At 40.1% G+C, this 26,002-nt stretch overlaps 1 protein-coding gene across 3 annotated transcripts; it reads right to left on the bottom strand.

Moving 5' to 3' along the window:
• Positions 1 to 224: 224 nt before the first annotated feature.
• LOC106589967 (low affinity immunoglobulin gamma Fc region receptor III) lies at positions 225 to 25,659 on the bottom strand. 3 transcript variants are annotated; one of them, XM_045711761.1, is made up of 10 exons: positions 25,581 to 25,659; positions 16,659 to 16,703; positions 10,372 to 10,647; positions 9,689 to 9,931; positions 5,499 to 5,546; positions 4,028 to 4,222; positions 3,483 to 3,539; positions 1,037 to 1,117; positions 869 to 926; positions 225 to 446 (listed from the first exon to the last, which is right to left on the bottom strand). In XM_045711761.1, exons 1-10 carry the CDS (start codon positions 25,609 to 25,611, stop codon positions 443 to 445), a joined length of 1,038 nt encoding a protein of 345 aa, XP_045567717.1. In that variant the 5' UTR covers positions 25,612 to 25,659; the 3' UTR covers positions 225 to 442. The 3 variants fall into 3 exon arrangements, with proteins under 3 accessions (XP_045567717.1, XP_045567718.1, XP_045567719.1); XM_045711762.1 differs by lacking the exon at positions 5,499 to 5,546 and having other exon boundaries at positions 226 to 446; XM_045711763.1 differs by lacking the exon at positions 10,372 to 10,647 and having other exon boundaries at positions 226 to 446; positions 25,581 to 25,626.
• Positions 25,660 to 26,002: the final 343 nt, after the last annotated feature.

Raw genomic sequence — 26,002 nt, forward strand, 5'->3', positions numbered from 1 at the left:
TACATCACTCATAACAAACAAAACATGCTACATAATTCATAACAAACACGACATGCTACATCATTCATAACAAACACGACATGCTACATCATTCATAGCAAACACAACATGCTACATCATTCATATCAAACACAACATGCTACATCATTCATAACACAACATGTTACATCATTCATAACACAACATGCTACATCATTCATAACAAACACAACATGATACATCATACTTAACAACACACTACATCATTCATAACACAACATGCTACATCATTCATAACACAACAAGCTACAGCATTCATAACAAACACAACAAGCTACAGCATTCATAACAAACACAACATCCTACATCATTCATAACACAACATGCACAACATAGGGTTAGTGATACAGTGATCTGGACCTACCTCAGTCTGTACATTACGTCCCTGGATCCAGACACAGCTCTACCTAAAGGACACACAGATTACATTTGTTAAAATGGCAATATGTAACTTTTTGAGCAACCCAACAAAATCCACATAGATATTTGTTATAGATCTGTCATACTGCTTTAAAGCCAATCTAAGTAGCGGTAGATCTGTTCTTTGTGAGATATTTCTATGCTTCCCGTTCTTAAGTTTTGTTTTTGCGTCTTTTGCAAAGAGCTGAAACAATATTTTTGGTTATAGAAAACACAGCGGTTTAGATGGTACAATGTTGATCTACACTAAACACAGTGGTTTAGATGGTACAATGTTGATCTACACTAAACACAGTGGTTTAGATGGTACAATGTTTATCTAAACTCTACACAGTGCTGCATTTGTAAATCAGAACAAAAAGTGAGGTACACGAAAAAAAGTAGACAGGGTCTGGAACGACCTTCTGACCTGTATCTCTGTCTGTCTGTCTTCACTGCTGAGTAGACAGGGTCTGGAACGACGTTCTCTGAAAGAAACACATAAACAGGTTACAACTATTGTTAAAAACACGGTAAAAACATATTATTTACTTCAGAAAGATGAGGGGAGTGTTGTTGGTCTCTCCCTTCTTCCTACCTCTCCTCCTGTTGTGTTGTCTCTTCTCTGTATAGTTGATGTCAGCATAGGTCACATCACCTGGACCAGATCCACCTGGAACTAAACACAGGAGAACTGGACCAGATCCACCGGAACTAAACACAGGAGAGAGAGAGAGGATATTAACACAGACTGGACCAGATCCACCTGGAACTAAACACAGGGAGAGAGAGGATATTAACACAGACTGGACCAGCTGAGAGAGGATAGTCTGAGTGTTATTCAGTACTACAGTACCTGTGGTGTTATAGTGTTATACAGTATTACAGTACCTGTGGTGTTATAGTGTTATACAGTACTACAGTACCTGTGGTGTTATAGTGTTATACAGTACTACAGTACCTGTGGTGTTATAGTGTTATACAGTACTACAGTACCTGTGGTGTTATAGTGTTATACAGTACTACAGTACCTGTGGCGTTATACAGTACTACAGTACCTGTGGCGTTATAGTGTCATACAGTATTACAGTACCTGTGGTGTTATTGTGTTATACAGTACCTGTGGTGTTATAGTGTTATACAGTACCTGTGGTGTTATAGTGTTATTCAGTACTACAGTACCTGTGGTGTTATAGTGTTATTCAGTACTACAGTACCTGTGGTGTTATAGTGTTATACAGTACTACAGTACCTGTGGTGTTAGTGTTATACAGTACTACAGTACCTGTGGTGTTATAGTGTTATACAGTATTACAGTACCTGTGGTGTTATAGTGTTATACAGTATTACAGTACCTGCGGTGATAGTGTTATACAGTATTACAGTACCTGTGGTGTTATAGTGTTATACAGTACTATAGTACCTGTGGTGTTATACAGTATTACAGTACCTGTGGTGTTATAGTGTTATTCAGTACTACAGTACCTGTGGTGTTAGTGTTATACAGTATTACAGTACCTGTGGTGTTATAGTGTTATTCAGTATTTCAGTACCTGTGGTGTTATAGTGTTATACAGTATTACAGTACCTGTGGTGTTATAGTGTTATACAGTACTATAGTACCTGTGGTGTTATAGTGTTATTCAGTACTACAGTACCTGTGGTGTTATTGTGTTATTCAGTATTACAGTACCTGTGGTGTTAGTGTTATACAGTATTACAGTACCTGTGGTGTTATACAGTATTACAGTACCTGTGGTGTTAGTGTTATACAGTATTACAGTACCTGTGGTGTTATAGTGTCATACAGTATTACAGTACCTGTGGTGTTATAGTGTTATACAGTATTACAGTACCTGTGGTGTTATAGTGTTATTCAGTATTACAGTACCTGTGGTGTTATAGTGTTATACAGTATTACAGTACCTGTGGTGTTATAGTGTTATACAGTATTACAGTACCTGTGGTGTTATAGTGTTATACAGTATTACAGTACCTGTGGTGTTATAGTGTTATACAGTATTACAGTACCTGTGGTGTTATAGTGTTATACAGTACTATAGTACCTGTGGTGTTATACAGTATTACAGTACCTGTGTGTGTTATACAGTATTACAGTACCTTTGGTGTTATACAGTACTACAGTACCTGTGGTGTTATACAGTACTACAGTACCTGTGGTGTTATACAGTACTACAGTACCTGTGGTGTTATACAGTACTACAGTACCTGTGGTGTTAGTGTTATACAGTATTACAGTACCTGTGGTGTTATAGTGTTATACAGTACTACAGTACCTGTGGTGTTATACAGTATTACAGTACCTGTGGTGTTATAGTGTTATTCAGTACTACAGTACCTGTGGTGTTATTGTGGTATTCAGTATTACAGTACCTGTGGTGTTATAGTGTTATACAGTACTACAGTACCTGTGGTGTTATAGTGTTATACAGTATTACACAGTACCTGTGGTGTTATAGTGTTATACAGTACCTGTGGTGTTATAGTGTTATACAGTACCTGTGGTGTTATAGTGTTATACAGTATTACAGTACCTGAGGTGTTATAGTGTTATACAGTACTACAGTACCTGTGGTGTTATTGTGTTATTCAGTATTACAGTACCTGTGGTGTTAGTGTTATACAGTATTACAGTACCTGTGGTGTTATACAGTATTACAGTACCTGTGGTGTTAGTGTTATACAGTATTACAGTACCTGTGGTGTTATAGTGTCATACAGTATTACAGTACCTGTGGTGTTATAGTGTTATACAGTACCTGTGGTGTTATAGTGTTATACAGTACCTGTGGTGTTATAGTGTTATACAGTACCTGTGGTTTTATAGTGTTATACAGTATTACAGTACCTGTGGTGTTATAGTGTTATTCAGTACTACAGTACCTGTGGTGTTATAGTGTTATACAGTAATACAGTACCTGTGGTGTTATAGTGTTATACAGTACTACAGTACCTGTGGTGTTATAGTGTTATTCAGTACTACAGTACCTGTGGTGTTATAGTGTTATACAGTATTACAGTACCTGTGGTGTTGGAGGTCTTCACTGCAGAGTAGACTGGATCAGCTCCTGGAGACTTCTCTGGAGGAGACGAGACAATGGGTTAAAGACATATAGACACTGTACTGTGTGTGTGAGTGTGCGTGTGCGTGTGTAACTGTGTATTTGTGTGTGTGTGTGTGTAACTGTGTGTGTGTGTAACTGTGTGTGTGTGTGTGTGTAACTGTGTGTGTGTGTGTGTGTGTAACTGTGTGTGTGTGTGTGTGTGTGTAACTGTGTGTGTGTGTGTGTGTGTAACTGTGTGTGTGTGTGTGTGTGTGTGTGTGTGTGTGTGTGTGTGTGTGTGTGTGTGTGTGTGTGTGTGTGTGTGTGTGTGTGTGTGTGTGTGTGTGTGTGTGTGTGTGTAACTGTGTGTGTGTGTGTGTGTGTGTAACTGTGTGTGTGTGTGTGTGTGTGTAACTGTGTGTGTGTGTAACTGTGTGTGTGTGTGTGTGTGTGTGTGTAACTGTGTGTGTGTGTGTGTAAGTGTGTGTGTGTGTGTGTGTGTGTGTGTGTGTGTGTGTGTGTACCTCTCCTCCTGGGTTCTGGGTCCTGTGTGATTCTGACGTCAGCATAGGTAACATCTCTGGGTTCAGCTGCTACATGTTTGTTCCTCTTCTTGCAGAACAGGACCAGTAGAATGATCAGAGAGATGGCGAGAGCAGCCATCAACCCAGACAAAGACAGAGGGAGGAGGAGAGAGGAGGATGAGGTGGAGCCGTTAGCTTGAAAAACACAAGAGAAAACAGTAAATAGTTAGAATCTAACTGATTAAAACACACGAGGAAACAACACAGTAAATAGTTAGAATCTAACTGATTAACTTTATAAGGTATAGGGGGCAGTATTTTCGATTTCGGATGAAAAGCGTGCCCAGAGTGAACTGCCTAATACTCGGGCCCAGAGTCAAATATTTGCATATTATTAGTAGATTTGGATAGAGAACACTCTGAACTTTCTGAAACTGTTTGAATGATGTCTGTGAGTAAAACAGAACTCATATGGCAGGCAAAAACCTGAGATAAATCCAACCAGGAAGTGGGAAATCTGATGCTTGTAGTCCTTTCAAGTCATTGCCTATCTAACACACAGTGACTTAGGGTTCACTTTTGCACTTCCTAAGGCTTCCACTAGATGAACCTTGTTTCAGGCGTCTGCAGTGAACAGAGAGCGAACAAGAAGTCTGTGAAGTTGGTGACTCAGAAAATGACATGCGCACATTCACGTGATGAGGTAGCTGTGTTCCATAAGCAAAGTGTGCTTCCCGGTGAAGCTTTTTTTAAATCTGTCACAGCGGTTGCATTAAGGAGATGTTTATCTATATTTCTTTGATTAACAGTTTAATATTTTATCAATGTTTATGATGAGTATTTTTGTAAATTGTTGTGCTGATTCACCGGCAGTTTTGGAGGCAAAATATTTTCTGAACATCACGCGCCAATGTAAAATTGAGTTTTTGGATATAAATATGAACTTTATCGAACAAAACATACATGTATTGTGTAACATTGAGTCCTAGGAGTGTCATCTGATGAAGATCGTCAAAGGTTAGTGCTTAATTGTAGCTGTATTTCTGGTTTTTGTGACACCTCTCCTGCTTGGAAAATGGCTGTGTGGTTTTTCTTGTGTTGGCACTGTCCTAACATAATCTAACTTTATGCTTTCGCCGTAAAGCCTTTTTGAAATCGGACAATGTGGTTAGATTAAGGAGAGGTGTAACTATAAAATGGTGTAAAATAGTTGTATGTTTGAGAAATTTGAATTATAACATTTTGTTGTTTTGAATTTGCCGCCCTGATATTTCACTGGCTGTTGAATAGTGTGAACTGTGGGTGGGACGGTAGCGTGAGAAGTTAATATTATCTTAGACGTACAGTATGAATTACTACTAATGACCAAGCAGAGATTATAAGAACTATTATGAATGTTATGTCTCACCCATGATGACAAGTGTAAAGAAGGACAAGATAATATGAATGTCATGGTTTCTCATATTCTCACCTGTCACAGAATCTCTCTCAGTCACAGGAAGGGCAGGTCTCTCACCAGCTGTATATAATATATAAACATCATATATAGACAGGTCTCTCCAGGATCACAGCTCCAGCTGTATATAATATATAAACATCATATATAAACAGGTCTCTCCAGGATCACAGCTCCAGCTGTATATAATATATAAACATCATATATAAACAGGTCTATCCAGGATCACAGCTCCAGCTGTATATAATATATAAACATCATATATAAACAGGTCTCTCCAGGATCACAGCACCAGCTGTATATAATATATAAACATCATATATAAACAGGTCTCTCCAGGATCACAGCTCCAGCTGTATATAATATATAAACATCATATATAAAACAGGTCACTCCAGGATCACAGCTCCAGCTGTATATAATATATAAACATCATATATAGACAAGTCTCTCCAGGATCACAGCACCAGCTGTATATAATATATAAACAGGTCTCTCCAGGATCACAGCTCCAGCAGTATATAATATATAAACATAAATAATTTCTTCACCAAAGACCAAAATATTAGACAATACAAATACAGTATATCTTAACTTTATAAGGTATAGGGGGCAGTATTTTCATTTTCGGATGAAAAGCGTGCCCAGAGTAAACTGCCTAATACTCGGGCCCAGAGTAAAATATTTGCATATTATTAGTAGATTTGGATAGAGAACACTCTGAACTTTCTGAAACTGTTTGAATGATGTCTGTGAGTAAAACAGAACTCATATGGCAGGCAAAAACCTGAGAAAAATCCAACCAGGAAGTGGGAAATCTGATGCTTGTAGTCCTTTCAAGTCATTGCCTATCTAACACACAGTGACTTAGGGTTCACTTTTGCACTTCCTAAGGCTTCCACTAGATGAACCTTGTTTCAGGCTTTTGCAGTGAACAGAGAGCAAGCAAGAAGGCCGGGAAGTTGGTGACTCAGAAAATGACATGAGTTTAGTGGCGCGCATTCACATGATGAGGTAGCTGTGTTCCATAACGTTTTTCAAGACATTGGAATCATCCTGTTGGAATATTATTGTAACGCCCTGGCCATAGAGAGGGTTTTTTGTTCTTTATTTTGGTTAGGCCAGGGTGTTACATTGGGTGGGCGTTCTATGTTCATTTTTCTATGTTTTTGTATTTCTTTGTTTTGGGCCGTGTGTGGCTCCCAATCAGGCACAGCTGTAGTTCGTTGTTGCTGATTGGGAGTCACACATAAGGAGCCTGTTTTTCCTTTGGGTTTTGTGGGGGATTGTTTCTGTTTAGTGTCTTGAACCTGACAGGACTGTTTGGTTGTTGGTTTTCTTGTTTTGTTGTATAGTGTTCTTACGTTTATTAAAACTCAAGATGAACACTAACTCCGCTGTCTACTCTTTCCACAGACAGCCGTTACGATTATTGAATATTTATGTTAAAAAGGCCCTAAAGATTGATGCTATACAACGTTTGACATGTTTCTACGAAGGTAAATATAACTTTTTTGACTTTTCATCGTGACATTTTTGGCGCACTTCCTACATTTGGAGTAGCTTACTGAACGCGCAAACAACAAGGAGGTATTTAGACATAAATTATGGACTTTATCGAACAAAACAACATTTGTTGTGGACCTGGGATTCCTGGAAGTGCCTTCTGATGAAGATCATCAAAGGTAAGTGAATATTTATAATGTTATTTATGATTTTAGATGACTCCAAAATGGCGGGTATCTGTATTGCCTGATGTATTTTTCTGAGCGCCGTACTCAGATTATTGCAAAGTGTGATTTCCCCGTGAAGCTTTTTTGAAATCTGTCACTGATATTTCACTGGTTGTTGAATAGTGTGAACCGTGGGTGGGTCTACTAACGTAGCCCTGAGAAGTTAATCAATCTGTTCTAACTAACAGCCTCTCTTGTCTTTCCCCAGGGAACAACTATGAAGTAGATGGTGAACTTTGAGAAGCTGCGGATGACCCACGTGGGTCGTATGTCCTCTGTCAACATGGCCCAGCAATCATGTTCAGAACCAGGAAACATCAGGAGAAACACAGAAAACCCAGAATACTACCACCATCCCCTTCAGGACCAATCACATCCTGTAGAATACTACCACCATCCCCTTCAGGACCAATCACATCCTGTAGAATACTACCACCATCCCCTTCAGGACCAATCACATCACTGTAGAATACTATCACCATCCCCTTCAGGACCAATCACATCACTGTAGAATACTACCACCATCCCCTTCAGGACCAATCACATCACTGTAGAATACTACCACCATCCCCTTCAGGACCAATCACATCACTGTAGAATACTACCACCATTCCCTTCAGGACCAATCACATCACTGTAGAATACTACCATCATCCCCTTCAGGACCAATCACATCCTGTAGAATACTACCACCATCCCCTTCAGGACCAATCACATCCTGTAGAATACTACCACCATCCCCTTCAGGACCAATCACATCCTGTAGAATACTATCACCATCCCCTTCAGGACCAATCACATCACTGTAGAATACTACCACCATTCCCTTCAGGACCAATCACATCACTGTAGAATACTACCACCATCCCCTTCAGGACCAATCACATCACTGTAGAATACTACCACCATCCCCTTCAGGACCAATCACATCCTGTAGAATACTACCATCATCCCCTTCAGGACCAATCACATCACTGTAGATTGTCCATGGTTGTCCACAGGTAGATTGGTGATATTACCAGCTTCTTCTTTTTGAGAAACCCCCCAATGTTCAGGAGAAACCACACAGTGTTCATGAGAAACCACACAGTGTTCTGGAGAAACCACACAGTGTTCAGGAGAAACCACACAGTGTTCAGGAGAAACCACACAGTGTTCTGGAGAAACCACACAGTGTTCTGGAGAAACCACACAGTGTTCAGGAGAAACCACACAGTGTTCTGGAGAAACCACACAGTGGTCTGGAGAAACCACACAGTGTTCTGGAGAAACCACACAGTGTTCTGGAGAAACCACACAGTGTTCAGGAGAAACCACACAGTGTTCTGGAGAAACCACACAGTGTTCTGGAGAAACCACACAGTGTTCTGGAGAAACCACACAGTGTTCTGGAGAAACCACACAGTGTTCAGGAGAAACCACACAGTGTTCTGGAGAAACCACACAGTGTTCTGGAGAAACCACACAGTGTTCAGGAGAAACCACACAGTGTTCTGGAGAAACCACACAGTGTTCTGGAGAAACCACACAGTGTTCTGGAGAAACCACACAGTGTTCTGGAGAAACCACACAGTGTTCTGGAGAAACCACACAGTGTTCTGGAGAAACCACACAGTGTTCTGGAGAAACCACACAGTGTTCAGGAGAAACCACACAGTGTTCTGGAGAAACCACACAGTGTTCTGGAGAAACCACACAGTGTTCTGGAGAAACCACACAGTGTTCTGGAGAAACCACACAGTGTTCAGGAGAAACCACACAGTGTTCTGGAGAAACCACACAGTGTTCAGGAGAAACCACACAGTGGTCATGTGAAACCACACAGTGTTCTGGAGAAACCACACAGTGTTCAGGAGAAACCACACAGTGTTCTGGAGAAACCACACAGTGTTCAGGAGAAACCACACAGTGTTCAGGAGAAACCACACAGTGTTCTGGAGAAACCACACAGTGTTCTGGAGAAACCACACAGTGTTCAGGAGAAACCACACAGTGTTCTGGAGAAACCACACAGTGTTCTGGAGAAACCACACAGTGTTCATTAGAATTTTCATGTTGCCATGTCACCAGTGTAGCCTCACTTCTGGGTCTGGTGTTCTTATCAATGTGTCTCTCTTTCCCTCTTCTCTCTTTCTCTCGGTCGGCCTCTGGTAAACTGGCTCATCTTGGTGGTCAATCCTGTCTGAACTTGTCTCCCTCCCTCCATCTTTCTTTAGTTCTCTCTTTCCCTCTTTCTTTATTTCTCTCTCTCTCTCATTCTCTCTCCATCCACTCCTTGCCCTCCACACTTCACTGTTCTAGGAAGATGAAATTGAGGAGTTCAAGGTAAGTTGATGAGGTACGATCTTTCCATGCTTTTTTCTTCTGTCTGATTTGTTCTCATGCTTGTGGTCGTGTAGTGTATCATACTATATTGAAATGGAAAAGGTTGAAATGTTGTATCTTATATAAATAAGGTAACTCTCTCCTCACATGTCACTGTCATCCTGCTGTCTGGTGATTCTCCTTCAGAGTTGGTACACTTGTAGAGTCCTTCATCTGACTTGGATACTGCAGGGATGGTCATCTCTCCTGTAGTCTCAGTCCTGATGAGGGATCCATCTTTGTAGAAAACAGCTGTGAGGTCAGAGGGAGTTCCCTGATATCTGCAGCGCAGAGTCACAGAATCTCCCTCAGTCACAGGAAGGGCAGGGCTCTCCAGGATCACAGCTCCAGCTGTATATAATATATAAACATCATATATAAACAGGTCTATCCAGGATCAGAGGACCAGCTGTATATAATATATAAACATCATATATAAACAGGGCTCTCCAGGATCACAGCAGCAGCTGTATATAATATATAAACATCATATATAAACAGGTCTCTCCAGGATCACAGCTCCAGCTGTATATAATATATAAACAGGTCTCTCCAGGATCACAGCTCCAGCTGTATATAATATATAAACATCATATATAAACAGGTCTCTCCAGGATCACAGCTCCAGCTGTATATAATAAATAAACATCATATATAAACAGGTCTCTCCAGGATCACAGCTCCAGCTGTATATAATATATAAACATCATATATAAACATAACATCAGCTATCTGAAACCAGATGAACCACTAAACCCTATAATGTTAGTAGATGGTGTTTGTGGACATACCATGTACTGTGATGTTGACAGCATTGCTGTGTTCTCCAGACCCAGACTCACACCAGTACACTCCACTGTCTGATGGTATTAGTGACACGGTGCATGAAGACCCTTGTTGTTTTCCCCAGTCAGTATCACACTCTGAAAGGATTCTTCTCGATGTGTTCCTCACCACTCTCCATCCAGCAGAGTTCCCCTGAACCTCACAGCTCAGAGAGACAGACTCATATTCAAAGAACTGAGATCTGTCAGGACTGACACTCAGAGAGGCTGGAAGAGAGAGATCTGAGAAAGAGACAGAGAGACAGAGAGAGAGAAAGACAGACAGAGGGATAGAGAGAGAAAGAGAGTGAGAGAGTTGCATTGTCTAAAGTAAATTATTAAATAAGGCCCTCAAGAGCAGTAGAGCCTGTATTGGAACAGAGATACTGAAACACAGCAGAGAGAGGCTATTCTCTAGCTGTTTAACCTGGTGATGAGGGTAGGACACTATCCTGAGATCTGGAGACAAGGCTTTATATTCTAACAGAGATGCTGAAACAGAGCAGAGAGAGTCTATTCTCTAGCTGTTTAACCTGGTGATGAGGGTAGGACACTATCCTGAGATCTGGAGACAAGGCTTTATATACTAACCAGAGATGCTGAAACAGAGCAGAGAGAGGCTATTCTCTAGCTGTTTAACCTGGCTATTCTATATATATTAGTGTAGGTAGGGTTAGTGTAGATTAGGTAGGGTTAGTGTAGGGTAGGTAGGGTTAGTGTAGGGGTAGGTAGGGTTAGTGTAGGGTAGGTAGGGTTAGTGTAGGGGTAGGTAGGGTTAGTGTAGGGTAGGTAGGGTTAGTGTAGGGGTAGGTAGGGTTAGTGTAGGGGTAGGTAGGGTTAGTGTAGATTAGGTAGGGTTAGTGTAGGGTAGGTAGGGTTAGTGTAGGGTAGATAGGGTTAGTGTAGGGGTAGGTAGGGTTAGTGTAGGGTAGGTAGGGTTAGTGTAGGGTAGGTAGGGTTAGTGTAGGGTAGGTAGGGTTAGTGTAGGGTAGGTAGGGTTAGTGTAAGGTAGGTAGGGTTAGTGTAGAGGTAGGTTAGTGTAGGGGTAGGTAGGGTTAGTGTAGAGGTAGGTTAGTGTAGGGGTAGGTAGGGTTAGTGTAGAGGTAGGTTAGTGTAGGGGTAGGTAGGGTTAGTGTAGAGGTAGGTTAGTGTAGGGGTAGGTAGGGTTAGTGTAGAGGTAGGTTAGTGTAGGGGTAGGTAGGGTTAGTGTAGAGGTAGGTTAGTGTAGGGGTAGGTAGGGTTAGTATATGGGCTCAATATATATTTTTTTTAAAGGCACACGTAACCTACATATCAATGCACACATTGTGGCTTGTAGGCCTCTCCAGGTCGCACACTGTGAAATTTGGTGGAGGATCGGTGGTGGTCAGGGGGGTGTTTCAGCAAGGCTGGAATCGGGCAGATTTGTCTTCGTGAAGGATGCATGAATCAAGCCACGTACAAGGTTGTTCTGGAAGAAAACGTGCTTCCTTCTGCTCTGACTGTCACACCCTGATCTGTTTCACCTGTCTTTGTGATTGTTTCCACCCCCCCTCCCCGCCCATCTTCCCCATTATCCCCTGGGTATTTATACGTGTTCTCTGTTTGTCTGTTGCCAGTTCGTCTTGTTTGTCAAGTCAACCACCATTTTGTGTTTCAGCTCCTTTTCCCAGTCTCTCTTTTTCTCGCCTTCCTGGTTTTGACCCTTGCCTGTCCTGACTCTGAGCCCGCCTGCCTGACCACTCTGCCTGCCCCTGACCACTCTGCCTGCAGACCTGTACCTTTGCCCCCCTCTGGATTACCGACCTCTGCATACCCTGACCCTGAAACCTGCCCGTCGTCCGGTACCGTTGCCCCACCTCTGATTACCCAGTCTTGACCTGTGTATTGCCTGCCCCTATTGGATCATTAAACTAGTGTTTATTACGACGTGGTCTGCATCTGGGTCTTTCATACCTGATAGTGACAATGTTCCCCAACTCTGAGGATAGTTTTTTCCAGCAGGACAATGCTCCATGCCACACAGCCAGGTCAATCAAGGTGTGGATGGAGGACCACCAGATCAAGACCCTGTCATGTCCAGCCCAATCTCCAGACCTGAACCCCATTGTAGCTGGAGGACCACCAGGTCAAGACCCTGTCATGGCCAGTCCAATCTCCAGACCTGAACCCCATTGTAGCTGGAGGACCACCAGGTCAAGACCCTGTCATGTCCAGCCCAATCTCCAGACCTGAACCCCATTGTAGCTGGAGGACCACCAGATCAAGACCCTGTCATGGCCAGTCCAATCTCCAGACCTGAACCCCATTGTAGCTGGAGGACCACCAGATCAAGACCCTGTCATGTCCAGCCCAATCTCCAGACCTGAACCCCATTGTAGCTGGAGGACCACCAGATCAAGACCCTGTCATGGCCAGCCCAATCTCCAGACCTGAACCCCATTGTAGCTGGAGGACCACCAGATCAAGACCCTGTCATGGCCAGCCCAATCTCCAGACCTGAACCCCATTGTAGCTGGAGGACCACCAGATCAAGACCCTGTCATGGCCAGCCCAATCTCCAGACCTGAACCCCATTGTAGCTGGAGGACCACCAGATCAAGACCCTGTCATGTCCAGCCCAATCTCCAGACCTGAACCCCATTGTAGCTGGAGGACCACCAGATCAAGACCCTGTCATGGCCAGTCCAATCTCCAGACCTGAACCCCATTGAAAATCTCTGGAATGTGATCAAGATGAAGATGGACGGTCACAAGACATCAAACAAAGCCGAGCTGCTTGAATTTAAACGCCAGGACCAGCATACTCAACGTCAATTTGGAAGACTGGTGGAGAGTATGCCAAGACGCATGAAAGCTGATGAGGGAAATCAGGGTTCTCTCTTCCTAAGTTAAAACATTAGTATTGTGTTGTTTAAAAATTAATATGAACTTATTTTCTTTGCTTTATTCGAGGTCTGACAACACTGCATCTTTTTTGTTATTTTGACCAGTTGTCATTTTCTGCAAATAAACGCTCTAAATGACAATATCCATAGCTCCCACCATGTCATGAGCCCTTGTAGATTACATGTTATCATACCTTCAGACAGGTCAACATTCACAAATGCAAGAGAGCATCAGCTGTTCCGGACGACTGTGTGTTGTCGCTCTCCGTAGCCAACGTGAGTAAGACCTTTAAACAGGTCAACATACACAAGGCCACAGGGCCAGACGGATTAGCAGGACGTGTACTCAGAGAATCCGCTGACAAACTTGTGTCTTCAATGACATTTCTAACCTGTCCCTGACTGAGTCTGTAATACCAACATGTTTCAAGCAGACCACCATAGTCCCTGTGCCCAAGAACACTAAGGTAACCTGCCTAAATGACTACCGACCCGTAGCACTCAAGTCTGTAGCCTTGAAATGCTTTGAAAGGCTGGTCATGGCTCACATCAACACCATTACCCCAGAAACCCTAGACCCACTCCAATTCGCATACCACACCAACAGATCCACAGATGATGCAATCTCTATTGCACTCCACACTGCCCTTTCCCACCTGGACAAAAGAAACACCTATGTGAGAATGCTGTTCATTGACTACAGCTCAGCGTTCAATACCATAATACCCTCAAAGCTCATCACTAAGCTAAGGATCCTGGGACTAAACACCTTCCTCAGCAACTGGATCCTGGACTTCCTGTCAGACTGCCCGCAGGTGGTGAGGGTAGGCAACAACACATCTGCCACACTGATCCTCAACCCCGGGAACCCACAGGGGTGCGTGCTCAGTCCCCTCCTGTACTCCCTGTTCACCCACGACTGCATGGCCACACACGACTTCAACACCATCATCAAGTTTGACAACGACATAACGGTGGTAGGCCTGATCACCGACAACGATGAGAGATAGGCCTAGGATGTCAGAGACCTGGCAGTGTGGTGCCAGGACGAAAACCTCTCCCTCAACGTCAGCAAGTCAAAGGAGATGATCGTGGACTACAGGAAACGTGGGGCTGAGCATGCCCCCATTCACATCAATGGGGCTGAAGTGGAGCGGGTCGAGAGCTTCAAGTTCCTCGATGTCCACATTATTATGGTCCAAACACACCAAGACAGTCGTGAAGAGGGCACGACAATGCCTCTACCCCCTCAGGAGGGTGAAAAGATTTGGCATGGGCCCTCAGATCTGCCAAATGTTCTACAGCTGCACCACCAAGCCTGAACAGTCAATCAAACTGGCTCTATGCACACTCACTGGACTCACACACACACAGAGAGAGAGAGAGAGAGAGCGAGAGATGGTGGGTGGGGGGGGGGCAGAGAGAGAGAGAGAAAGCGAGAGAAATAGAGAGAGATAGAAAGATGTATGCCATATGTACGACCATATTAGAGACACATATTTCCCTCAGATTACACAGATCCACAAAGAATTCGAAAACAAACCCAATTTTGATAAACTCCCATATCTACTGGGTGAAATACCACAGTGTTCCACCACAGCAGCAAGATTTGTGATCTGTTGCCACAAGAAAAGGGCAACCATTGAAGAACAAACACCATTGTAAATATAACCCATATTTATGCTTTTTTAATTTCCCTTTTGTACTTTAACCATTTGTACATTGTTACAACACTGTATATATACATAATATGACATTTGAAATGTCTTTATTCTTTTGGAACTTCTGTGAGTTTTTACTGTTCATTTTTATTGTTTATTTCACTTTTGTATATTATCTACCTCACTTACTTTGGCAATGTTAACATGTGTTTCCCATGACAATAAAGCCCCTTGAATTGAATTGAATTGATATGGAGAGAGGAAGAGAGAGAAATAGAGAGAGAAACAGGAGGGGGGGTAGAGTGGAGAGAGTGGGAGAAAGATAAATAGAGAGAGAGAGACTGGATGGAGAGAGGAGAGAGTGGAGAGAGTGGAGAGAGAGAGAGTGGGAGAGAGAGAGATAGAGAGAGGGATGGAGGGTAGAGTGGAGAGAGCGGGAGAAAGATAAATAGTGAGAGAGAGACAGAATGGAGGGAGGGAGGGAGGGAGGGAGGGAGGAGAGAGAAGTGACAGTCTCTCTATTGTAGTTCTGCAGACCTGATTTACGATAACCCACCCCAGGGTTGGATTGCAGCTATTAACCCCAGGGTTGGATTGCAGCTATTAACCCCAGGGTTGGATTGCAGCTATTAATCCCAGGGTTGGATTGCAGCTATTAACCCCAGGGTTGGATTGCAGCTATTAACCCCAGGGTTGGATTGGAGCTATTAACCCCAGGGTTGGAGTTATAGTCATTATGTAGCTATATGAGTCTGTATGGAGTTATAGTCATTATGTAGCTATATGAGTCTGTATGGAGTTATAGTCATTATGTAGCTATATGAGTCTGTATGGAGTTATAGTCATTATGTAGCTATATGAGTCTGTATCTCACATCACAGAGTATCACTTTCTACCCTGTGATGTGTTGCAGGTGAGAGCAGCTAGAACAGGTGGAGATCCATTATGGAACATTATTTACTAAGAGAATAAGGACTGGAGACATGAAGAACCAATGAAGAGACCAGGAAGAAATGATACTATTATAGAACAGGTGATGAATATAGATAAATGTTACTATTATAGAACAGGTGATGAATATAGATAAATGTTACTATTATAGAACAGGTGATGAATATAGAGAAATGTTACTATTATAGAACAGGTGATGAATATAGATAAATGTTACTATTATAGAACAGGTGATGAATATAGAGAAATGTTACTATTATAGAACAGGTGATGAATATAGAGAAATGTTACTATTATAGAACAGGTGATGAATATAGATAAATGTTACTATTATAGAACAGGTGATGAATATAGATAAATGTTACTATTATAGAACAGGTGATGAATATAGATAAATGTTACTATTATAGAACAGGTGATGAATATAGAGAGATGTTACTATTATAGAACAGGTGATGAATATAGATAAATGTTACTATTATAGAACAGGTGATGAATATAGATAAATGTTACTATTATAGAACAGGTGATGAATATAGAGAAATGTTACTATTATAGAACAGGTGATGAATATAGATAAATGTTACTATTATAGAACAGGTGATGAATATAGAGAAATGTTACTATTATAGAACAGGTGATGAATATAGATAAATGATACTATTATAGAACAGGTGATGAATATAGATAAATGTTACTATTATAGAACAGGTGATGAATATAGAGAAATGTTACTATTATAGAACAGGTGATGAATATAGATAAATGTACTCACCTCCACCTTGTCCGAGGCTACAGTATACCAGTGTACTCAACAGCACTGAAACACACAGAGAGAACTATCACTATGGTACATGATGTAAACACTGAAACACACAGAGAGAACGATCACTATGGTACATGATGTAAACACTGAAACACACAGAGAGAACTATCACTATGGTACATGATGTAAACACTGAAACACACAGAGAGAACTATCACTATGGTACATGATGTAAACACTGAAACACACAGAGAGAACTATCACTATGGTACATGATGTAAACACTGAGCTGTTCCACGTACAGTTCCAGTCAAAAGTTTGGACACACCCACTCATTCAAGGGTTTTTCTTTATTTTTTACTATTTTCTACATTGTGGAATAATAGTGAAGACATCAAAACTATGAAATAACACATATGGAATCATGTAATAACCAAAGAAGTGTTACACAAATCAAAATATATTTAATATTTTAGATTCTTCAAAGTAGCCACCCTTTGCCTTTGTATTTTTGTTTTTTTGAAACCAGGTTTCACTTGCGCTATATAAGATGGAAGGGAGTTCATGGCTCTGTATATTAGATGGAAGGGAGTTCATGACTGTATAATACTGTATATTAGATGGAAGGGAGTTCATGGCTCTCTATAATACTGTATATTAGATGGAAGGGAGTTCATGACTGTATAATACTGTATATTAGATGGAAGGGAGTTCATGTCTCTCTATAATACTGTATATTAGATGGAAGGGAGTTCATGACTGTATAATACTGTATATTAGATGGAAGGGAGTTCATGTCTCTCTATAATACTGTATATTAGATGGAAGGGAGTTCATGGCTCTCTATAATACTGTATATTAGATGGAAGGGAGTTCATGGCTCTCTATAATACTGTATATTAGATGGAAGGGAGTTCATGGCTCTCTATAATACTGTATATTAGATGGAAGGGAGTTCATGTCTCTCTATAATACTGTATATTAGATGGAAGGGAGTTCATGACTGTATAATACTGTATATTAGATGGAAGGGAGTTCATGTCTCTCTATAATAATACTGTATATTAGATGGAAGGGAGTTCATGACTGTATAATACTGTATATTAGATGGAACGGAGTTCATGTCTCTCTATAATACTGTATATTAGATGGAAGGGAGTTCATGGCTCTCTATAATACTGTATATTAGATGGAAGGGAGTTCATGGCTCTCTATAATACTGTATATTAGATGGAAGGGAGTTCATGGCTCTCTATAATACTGTATATTAGATGGAAGGGAGTTCATGTCTCTCTATAATACTGTATATTAGATGGAAGGGAGTTCATGGCTCTCTATAATACTGTATATTAGATGGAAGGGAGTTCATGGCTCTCTATAATACTGTATATTAGATGGAAGGGAGTTCATGGCTCTCTATAATACTGTATATTAGATGGAAGGGAGTTCATGTCTCTCTATAATACTGTATATTAGATGGAAGGGAGTTCCATGCACTCATGGCTCTCTATAATACCGTACGTTTCCCTTGAATTTGTTCTGGACCTGTGGACTGTGAAAAGACCCCTGGTGGCATGTCTGGTGGGGTAAGTGTGTGTGTCAGAGCTGTGTGTAAGTTGACAAAGCAAACAATTTGGGATTTTCATCACATTCATGTTTCTTATAAAAAGAAGAAGTGATGCAGTCAGTCTCTCCTCAACTCTTATCCAAGAGAGACTGGCAGCATAGTATTTATGTCAGCCCTCTGATTATAATGAAGAGCAAAACATGCCGCTCTGTTCTGGGCCAGCTGCAGTTTAACTAGTTATTTTTTTGCAGCACTTGACCATTTGACTGGACAATAATCAAGATAAGATAGAGCCAGCAGGACTTGCTTTGTGGAGTGTTGCAACCGAGGACAGGCGATTTTTACGCGCTACAGCACTCGGTGGCCCCGTTCTTTGAGCTTGTGTGGCCTACCACTTTGTGGCTGAGCCGTTGTTGCTCCAAGACGTTACCACTTCACAATAACAGCACTTATACTTGACCGGGGCAGCTCTAGCAGGGCAGAAATTTGATGAACTGACTTGATGGAACGGTGGCATCCTATGACGGTGCCAAGTTGAAAGTCACTGAGCTCTTCAGTAAGGCCATTCTACTGCCAATGTTTGTCTATGGAGATTGCATGACAGTGTGCTCAATTTTACACACCTGTCAGCAACGTGTGTGGCTGAAATAGCCGAATCCACTAATATGAAGGGGTGTCCACATACTTTTAGGCCATGTTGTGTACAGATGATACTATTATGTACACAATTGCCCCGACTGCTGACCTGGCTGAGACAAGACTACAGTCCCATTACCCCCCTGCTGACCTTATGGTGATGGTTATGGTTATACTATTTATCAGCCTTTCTACCTGTTGTTATGGTTATACTATTTATCAACCTTTCTACCTGTTGTTATGGTTATACTATTTATCAGCCTTTCTACCTGTTGTTATGGTGATACTATTTATCAACCTGTCTACCTGTTGTTATGGTGATACTATTTATCAACCTGTCTACCTGTTGGTTATGGTGATACTATTTATCAGCCTGTCTACCTGTTGTTATGGTGATACTATTTATCAACCTGTCTACCTGTTGTTATGGTGATACTATTTATCAACCTGTCTACCTGTTGTTATGGTTATACTATTTATCAACCTTTCTACCTGTTGTTATGGTTATACTATTTATCAACCTTTCTACCTGTTGTTATGGTTATACTATTTATCAACCTTTCTACCTGTTGTTATGGTTATACTATTTATCAACCTTTCTACCTGTTGTTATGGTGATACTATTTATCAACCTTTCTACCTGTTGTTGATTATGGTGATACTATTTATCAACCTGTCTACCTGTTGTTATGGTGATACTATTTATCAACCTGTCTACCTGTTGTTATGGTGATACTATTTATCAACCTGTCTACCTGTTGTTATGGTGATACTATTTATCAACCTTTCTACCTGTTGTTATGGTGATACTATTTATCAGCCTTTCTACCTGTTGTTATGGTGATACTATTTATCAGCCTTTCTACCTGTTGTTATGGTGATACTATTTATCAGCCTTTCTACCTGTTGTTATGGTGATACTATTTATCAACCTGTCTACCTGTTGTTGATTATGGTGATACTATTTATCAAAGCGCAGATGCCTCTAATGTTAAACCCCTAGAAGCTGTTTTTCATAAAGCCCTTCATTTTGTCACAGGAGACAGTTTTACTACTCATCATTGGTGGACTGGACCTTTGAAGTCATGTAGATCACATCATCACGCTCTTTCTGTTTACAAAGCCCTGCCCCACAAACTTCCAAATGACCTAACATTAATGTTATCAAGTTATCAATCCCGTTCACAGGGTTGGTTAACTATGGAGACTCCTTTAGTGTCTAGAGAGTTAGGTGGAGACTCCTTTAGTGTCTAGAGAGTTAGGTGGAGACTCCTTTAGTGTCTAGAGAGTTAGGTGGAGACTCCTTTAGTGTCTAGAGAGTTAGGTGAAGATTCCTTTAGTTTCTAGAGAGTTTGGTGGAGACTCCTTTAGTGTCTAGAGAGTTAGGTGGAGACGCCTTTCGTGTCTAGAGAGTTAGGTGGAGACGCCTTTAGTGTCTAGAGAGTTAGGAAGATCAGCCAATAGTTTCTGGTGTCTAGAGAGTTAGGTGGAGACACCTTTAGTGTCTAGAGAGTTAGGAAGATCAGCCTTTAGTTTCTGGTGTCTAGAGAGTTAGGTGGAGACACCTTTAGTGTCTAGAGAGTTAGGAAGATCAGCCTTTAGTTTCTGGTGTCTAGAGAGTTAGGTGGAGACTCCTTTAGTGTCTAGAGAGTTAGGTGGAGACTCCTTTAGTGTCTAGAGAGTTAGGTGGAGACTCCTTTAGTGTCTAGAGAGTTAAGTGGAGACTCCTTTAGTGTCTCGAGAGTTAGGTAGATCAGCCTTTAGTGTCTAGAGAGTTAGGTAGATCAGCCTTTAGTTTCTGGTGTCTAGAGAGTTAGGTAGCTCAGCCTTTAGTGTCTAGAGATTTAGGTAGATCAGCCTTTAGTGTCTAGAGAGTTAGGTAGATCAGCCTTTAGTGTCCAGAGAGTTAGGTAGATCAGCCTTTGCTTTCCTTGCGCCGTGTTGTGGAATAATCTACAATACAGTTTAAAATTGAAGGAATTGGTGTCTCTCGGTCATTCAGATGGATAGGTGGATAGGATCACTTTTTATGATTGTGTTTTGCATTTCATTTATTGTGTATAATAATGTGTTTTTCATTGTGTAGAATGTGAAGTTTAATGTGTTCAATGAATTTTAATGTGTATTGTGGTACAACAGCAGGTGTTTTTAATGTTTTGTGGATTACAAAATACATGTAATAAATCATACAGATATTAAACCACATAGATATTAAACCATATAGATAATCAACTACGTAGATATTAAACGATACAGATAAAACTATACATATATTAAACTACATAGATTTTAAACCATACAGACACTAAACCAAACAGATATTAAACTATATAGATATTAAACCACACAGATATTAAACCATACAGATATTAAACTATTTCGATATTAAACTGTATAGATAATTTTCCATACACATATTAAACTATACAGATAATTAACCATACAGATATTAAACTATACAGATATTAAACCACACAGAAATTAAACTATATAGATATTAATCCACACAGATATTAAACTATATAGATATTAAACCATTTAGATATTAAACTATATTAAATTAATTGTTATTATTATTATTAATTATTATTCAACTATATTAAACTAAATAGATGTTAAACCATATATTAAACCATATACATATTAAACTATTTAGATATTAAACTGTATAGATAATTAACCATACAGATATTAAACTATACAGATAATTAACCATACAGATATTAAACTATATAGATATTAAACTATATAGATATTAAACCACACAGAAATTAAACTATATAGATATTAAACTATATAGACAATAAACCATGCAGATATTAAACTATATAGATATTAAACCACACAGAAATTAATCTATACAGAAATTAAACTACTGTCACGTCCTGACCAGTAAAAGGGTTCATTTGTCATTGTAGTATGGTCAGGGTGTGTTTAGGGGATTTTTGTTCTATATTTTCTATTTCTATGTTTATTCTAGTTTTCTTTTTCTATGTTTGGCCGAGTCCAATCAGAGGCAGGTGTTTTTCGTTGTCTCTGATTGGAAGCCATACTTAGGCAGCCTGTTTTCCTTTGGGTTTTGTGGGTGGTTGTTTTCTGTATAGCCTGTGTTGCCTTATGGAACTGTTTCGTCATTTTTTGTTTATTTTGTTTGAGTGTTCCTTTTCTAATAAAGTAAAAGAAGATGAGCACTATACCCGCTGCACCTTGGTCTGTCCATTACGACGCTTATGACAACTACATTGATATTAAACTATATAGATATTAAACTATATAGATATTAACCTATATAGATATTAAACTATATAGATATTAAACTATATAGATATTAAACCGCACAGAAATTGATCTATATAGATATTAAACTATATAGATATTTAACCACACAAAAACTAAACTATACAGAATTTAAACCATACAGATATTAAAATATATAGATATTGAACAATATATTAAACCGTACAGATATTAAAATATATAGATATTAAACCACACAGAAATTAAACAATACAGATATTAAACAATACATATATTAAACCATATAGATATTAAACTATATATATTGTCACGACTATATAGATATTAAACTATATAGATATTAAACCGTACAGATATTAAACTATATAGATATTAACCCATACAGATATTAAACCATATAGATATTAAACTATACTGCTCAAAAAAATAAAGGGAACACTTAAACAACACAACTGTCCACTTAGGAAGCAACACTGATTGACAATACATTTCACATGCTGTTGTGCAAATGGAATAGACAACAGGTGGAAATTATAGGCAATAAGCAAGACACCCCCAATAAAGGAGTGTTTCAGCAGGTGGTGACCACAGACCACTTCTCAGTTCCTATGCTTCCTGGCTGATGTTTTGGTCACTTTTGAATACTGGCGGTGCTTTCACTCTAGTGGTAGCATGAGACGGAGTCTACAACCCACACAAGTGGCTCAGGTAGTGCAGCTCATCCAGGATGGCACATCAATGCGAGCTGTGGCAAGAAGGTTTGCTGTGTCTGTCAGCGTAGTGTCCAGAGCATGGAGGCGCTACCAGGAGACAGGCCAGTACATCAGGAGACGTGGAGGAGGCCGTAGGAGGGCAACAACCCAGCAGCAGGACCGCTACCTCCGCCTTTGTGCAAGGAGGAGCAGGAGGAGCACTGCCAGAGCCCTGCAAAATGACCTCCAGCAGGCCACAAATGTGCACGTGTCTGCTCAAACGGTCAGAAACAGACTCCATGAGGGTGGTATGAGGGCCCGACGTCCACAGGTGGGGGTTGTGCTTACAGCCCAACACCGTGCAGGACGTTTGGCATTTGCCAGAGAACACCAAGATTGGCAAATTCGCCACTGGCGCCCTGTGCTCTTCACAGATGAAAGCAGGTTCACACTGAGCACGTGACAGACGTGACAGAGTCTGGAGACGCCGTGGAGAACGTTCTGCTGCCTGCAACATCCTCCAGCATGAGGATGTTGGCAGGGGGTCAGTCATGGTGTGGGGTGGCATTTCTTTGGGGGGCCGCACAGCCCTCCATGTGCTCGCCAGAGGTAGCCTGACTGCCATTAGGTACCAAGATGAGGTCCTCAGACCCCTTGTGAGACCATATGCTGGTGCGGTTGGCCCTGGGTTCCTCCTAATGCAAGACAATGCTAGACCTCATGTGGCTGGAGTGTGTCAGCAGTTCCTGCAAGAGGAAGGCATTGATGCTATGGACTGGCCCGCCAGGTCCCCAGACCTGAATCCAATTGAGCACATCTGGGACATCATGTCTCGCTCCATCCACCAACGCCACGTTGCACCACAGACTGTCCAGGAGTTGGCGGATGCTTTAGTCCAGGTCTGGGAGGAGATCCCTCAGGAGACCATCCGCCACCTCATCAGGAGCATGCCCAGGTGTTGTAGGGAGGTCATACAGGCATGTGGAGGCCACACACACTACTGAGCCTCATTTTGACTTGTTTTAAGGACATTACATCAAAGTTGGATCAGCCTGTAGTGTGGTTTTCCACTTTAATTTTGAGTGTGACTCCAAATCCAGACCTCCATGGGTTGATAAATTGGATTTCCATTGATTATTTGTGTGTGATTTTGTTGTCAGCACATTCAACTATGTAAAGAAAAAAGTATTTAATAATATTATTTCTTTCATTCAGATCTAGGATTTTTTTGAGCAGTGTATATAGATATTAAACCATGTAGATATTAAACCATATAGATATTAAACTATATAGATATTAATCCATACAGATATTAAACTATATAGATATTAAACTATATAGATACTAAACCATATAGATATTAAACTATACAGATATTAAACCATATAGATATTAAACTATATAGATATTAACCCATACAGATATTAAGCCATATAGATATTAAACTATATAGATATTAATCCATACAGATATTAAACTATATAGATATTAAACTATATAGATATTAAACCATATAGATATTAAACTATACAGATATTAAACCATATAGATATTAAACTATATAGATATTAACCCATACAGATATTAAACCATATAGATATTAAACTATATAGATATTAACCCATACAGATATTAAACTATATAGATATTAAACTATATAGATATTAAACTATATAGATACTAAACCATATAGATATTAAACTATACAGATATTAAACCATATAGATATTAAACTATATAGATATTAACCCATACAGATATTAAACCATATAGATATTAAACTATATAGATATTAAACTATATAGATATTAAACCATATAGATATTAAACAATATAGATATTAAACCATATAGATATTAAACCATATAGATATTAAACCATATAGATATTAAACTATATAGATATTCAACTATATAGATACTAAACCATATAGATATTAAACTATACAGATATTAAACTATATAGATATTAAACTATATAGATATTAAACCGTACAGATATTAAATTATATGGATTGTCACGACTTCCGCCGAAGTCAGTTCCTCTCCTTGTTCGGGCGGCGTTCGGCGTCGCCGGTCTTCTAGCCATCATCAATCCACTTTTAATTTTCCATTTGTTTTGTCTTGTCTTCCCACACACCTGGTCTCAATTCCATCATTACATGTTGTGTATTTAACTTAACTCTGTTCCCCCCATGTCTTTGTGTGGAATTGTTTTTTGTAAGTGCATGTGCACGTTTTCTCTGGTGCGTGACGGGTTTTGTACCCATTGTTTTGTTGTTCTGGATGCCGGTGGTTTTATGAATAAAACTGCTCCGTTGATTACCCAGTTTTGCTCTCCTGCGCCTGACTTCCCTGCCGCCAGTTACGCACCCCTTAGATATTAAACTGCACAGAAATGAAACTACACAGAAATTAAACTATACAGAAATTAAACCATACAGAAATTAAACCATACAGATATTAAACCATACAGATATTAAACTATACAGATATTAATCCACACATATACATACAGATATTAAACTATACAGATATTAATCCACACATATATACACAGATATTAAACTATACAGATATTAAACTATACAGATATTAATCCACACATATACATACAGATATTAAACTATACAGATATTAATCCACACATATACATACAGATATTAAACTATACAGATATTAAACCACATAGATATTACGCCATACAGATAATTACAGATATGTTCTATCTCTCCTGCTGCGACACGCAAACACACAGAGAGAAAGAGAGAGTACTTACAGAGCTGCCAGCAGAGTGGTGTGAGTTCCATTCTGTCTTGCTGCTGAGTGAGACTCTGTGATCTCCAGTTATAGACTTATAGACCCTCCTCCTTCCCCTTCCTGTTCTGACCACACACACAAGGCCCTGCTGACGAGGTGATGAAAGAGAGGAAGAGAGAGTAGATTATTTTGTCTATACTTCCTCTACCATTGTATATTTCTTCATTACCACCCTCCCGCCCCTGACCCTGGATTGTCCATTGTCAACTTCCGGTGAAACTGGAGGGCGCACAATTCAAATAAATAATCCTAAGTATGATGGATTTTAAACATTTAGGTACATATAAGTGTCTTATATCGGCTGAAAGCTTAAATTCTTGTTAATCTAATTGCACTGTCCAATTTACAGTAGCTATTACAGTGAAAGAATACCATGCGATT

The sequence above is a fragment of the Salmo salar genome, unplaced genomic scaffold (genome assembly GCF_905237065.1).
Source record: "Salmo salar unplaced genomic scaffold, Ssal_v3.1, whole genome shotgun sequence".
Classification (NCBI taxonomy): Eukaryota; Metazoa; Chordata; class Actinopteri; order Salmoniformes; family Salmonidae; genus Salmo; species Salmo salar.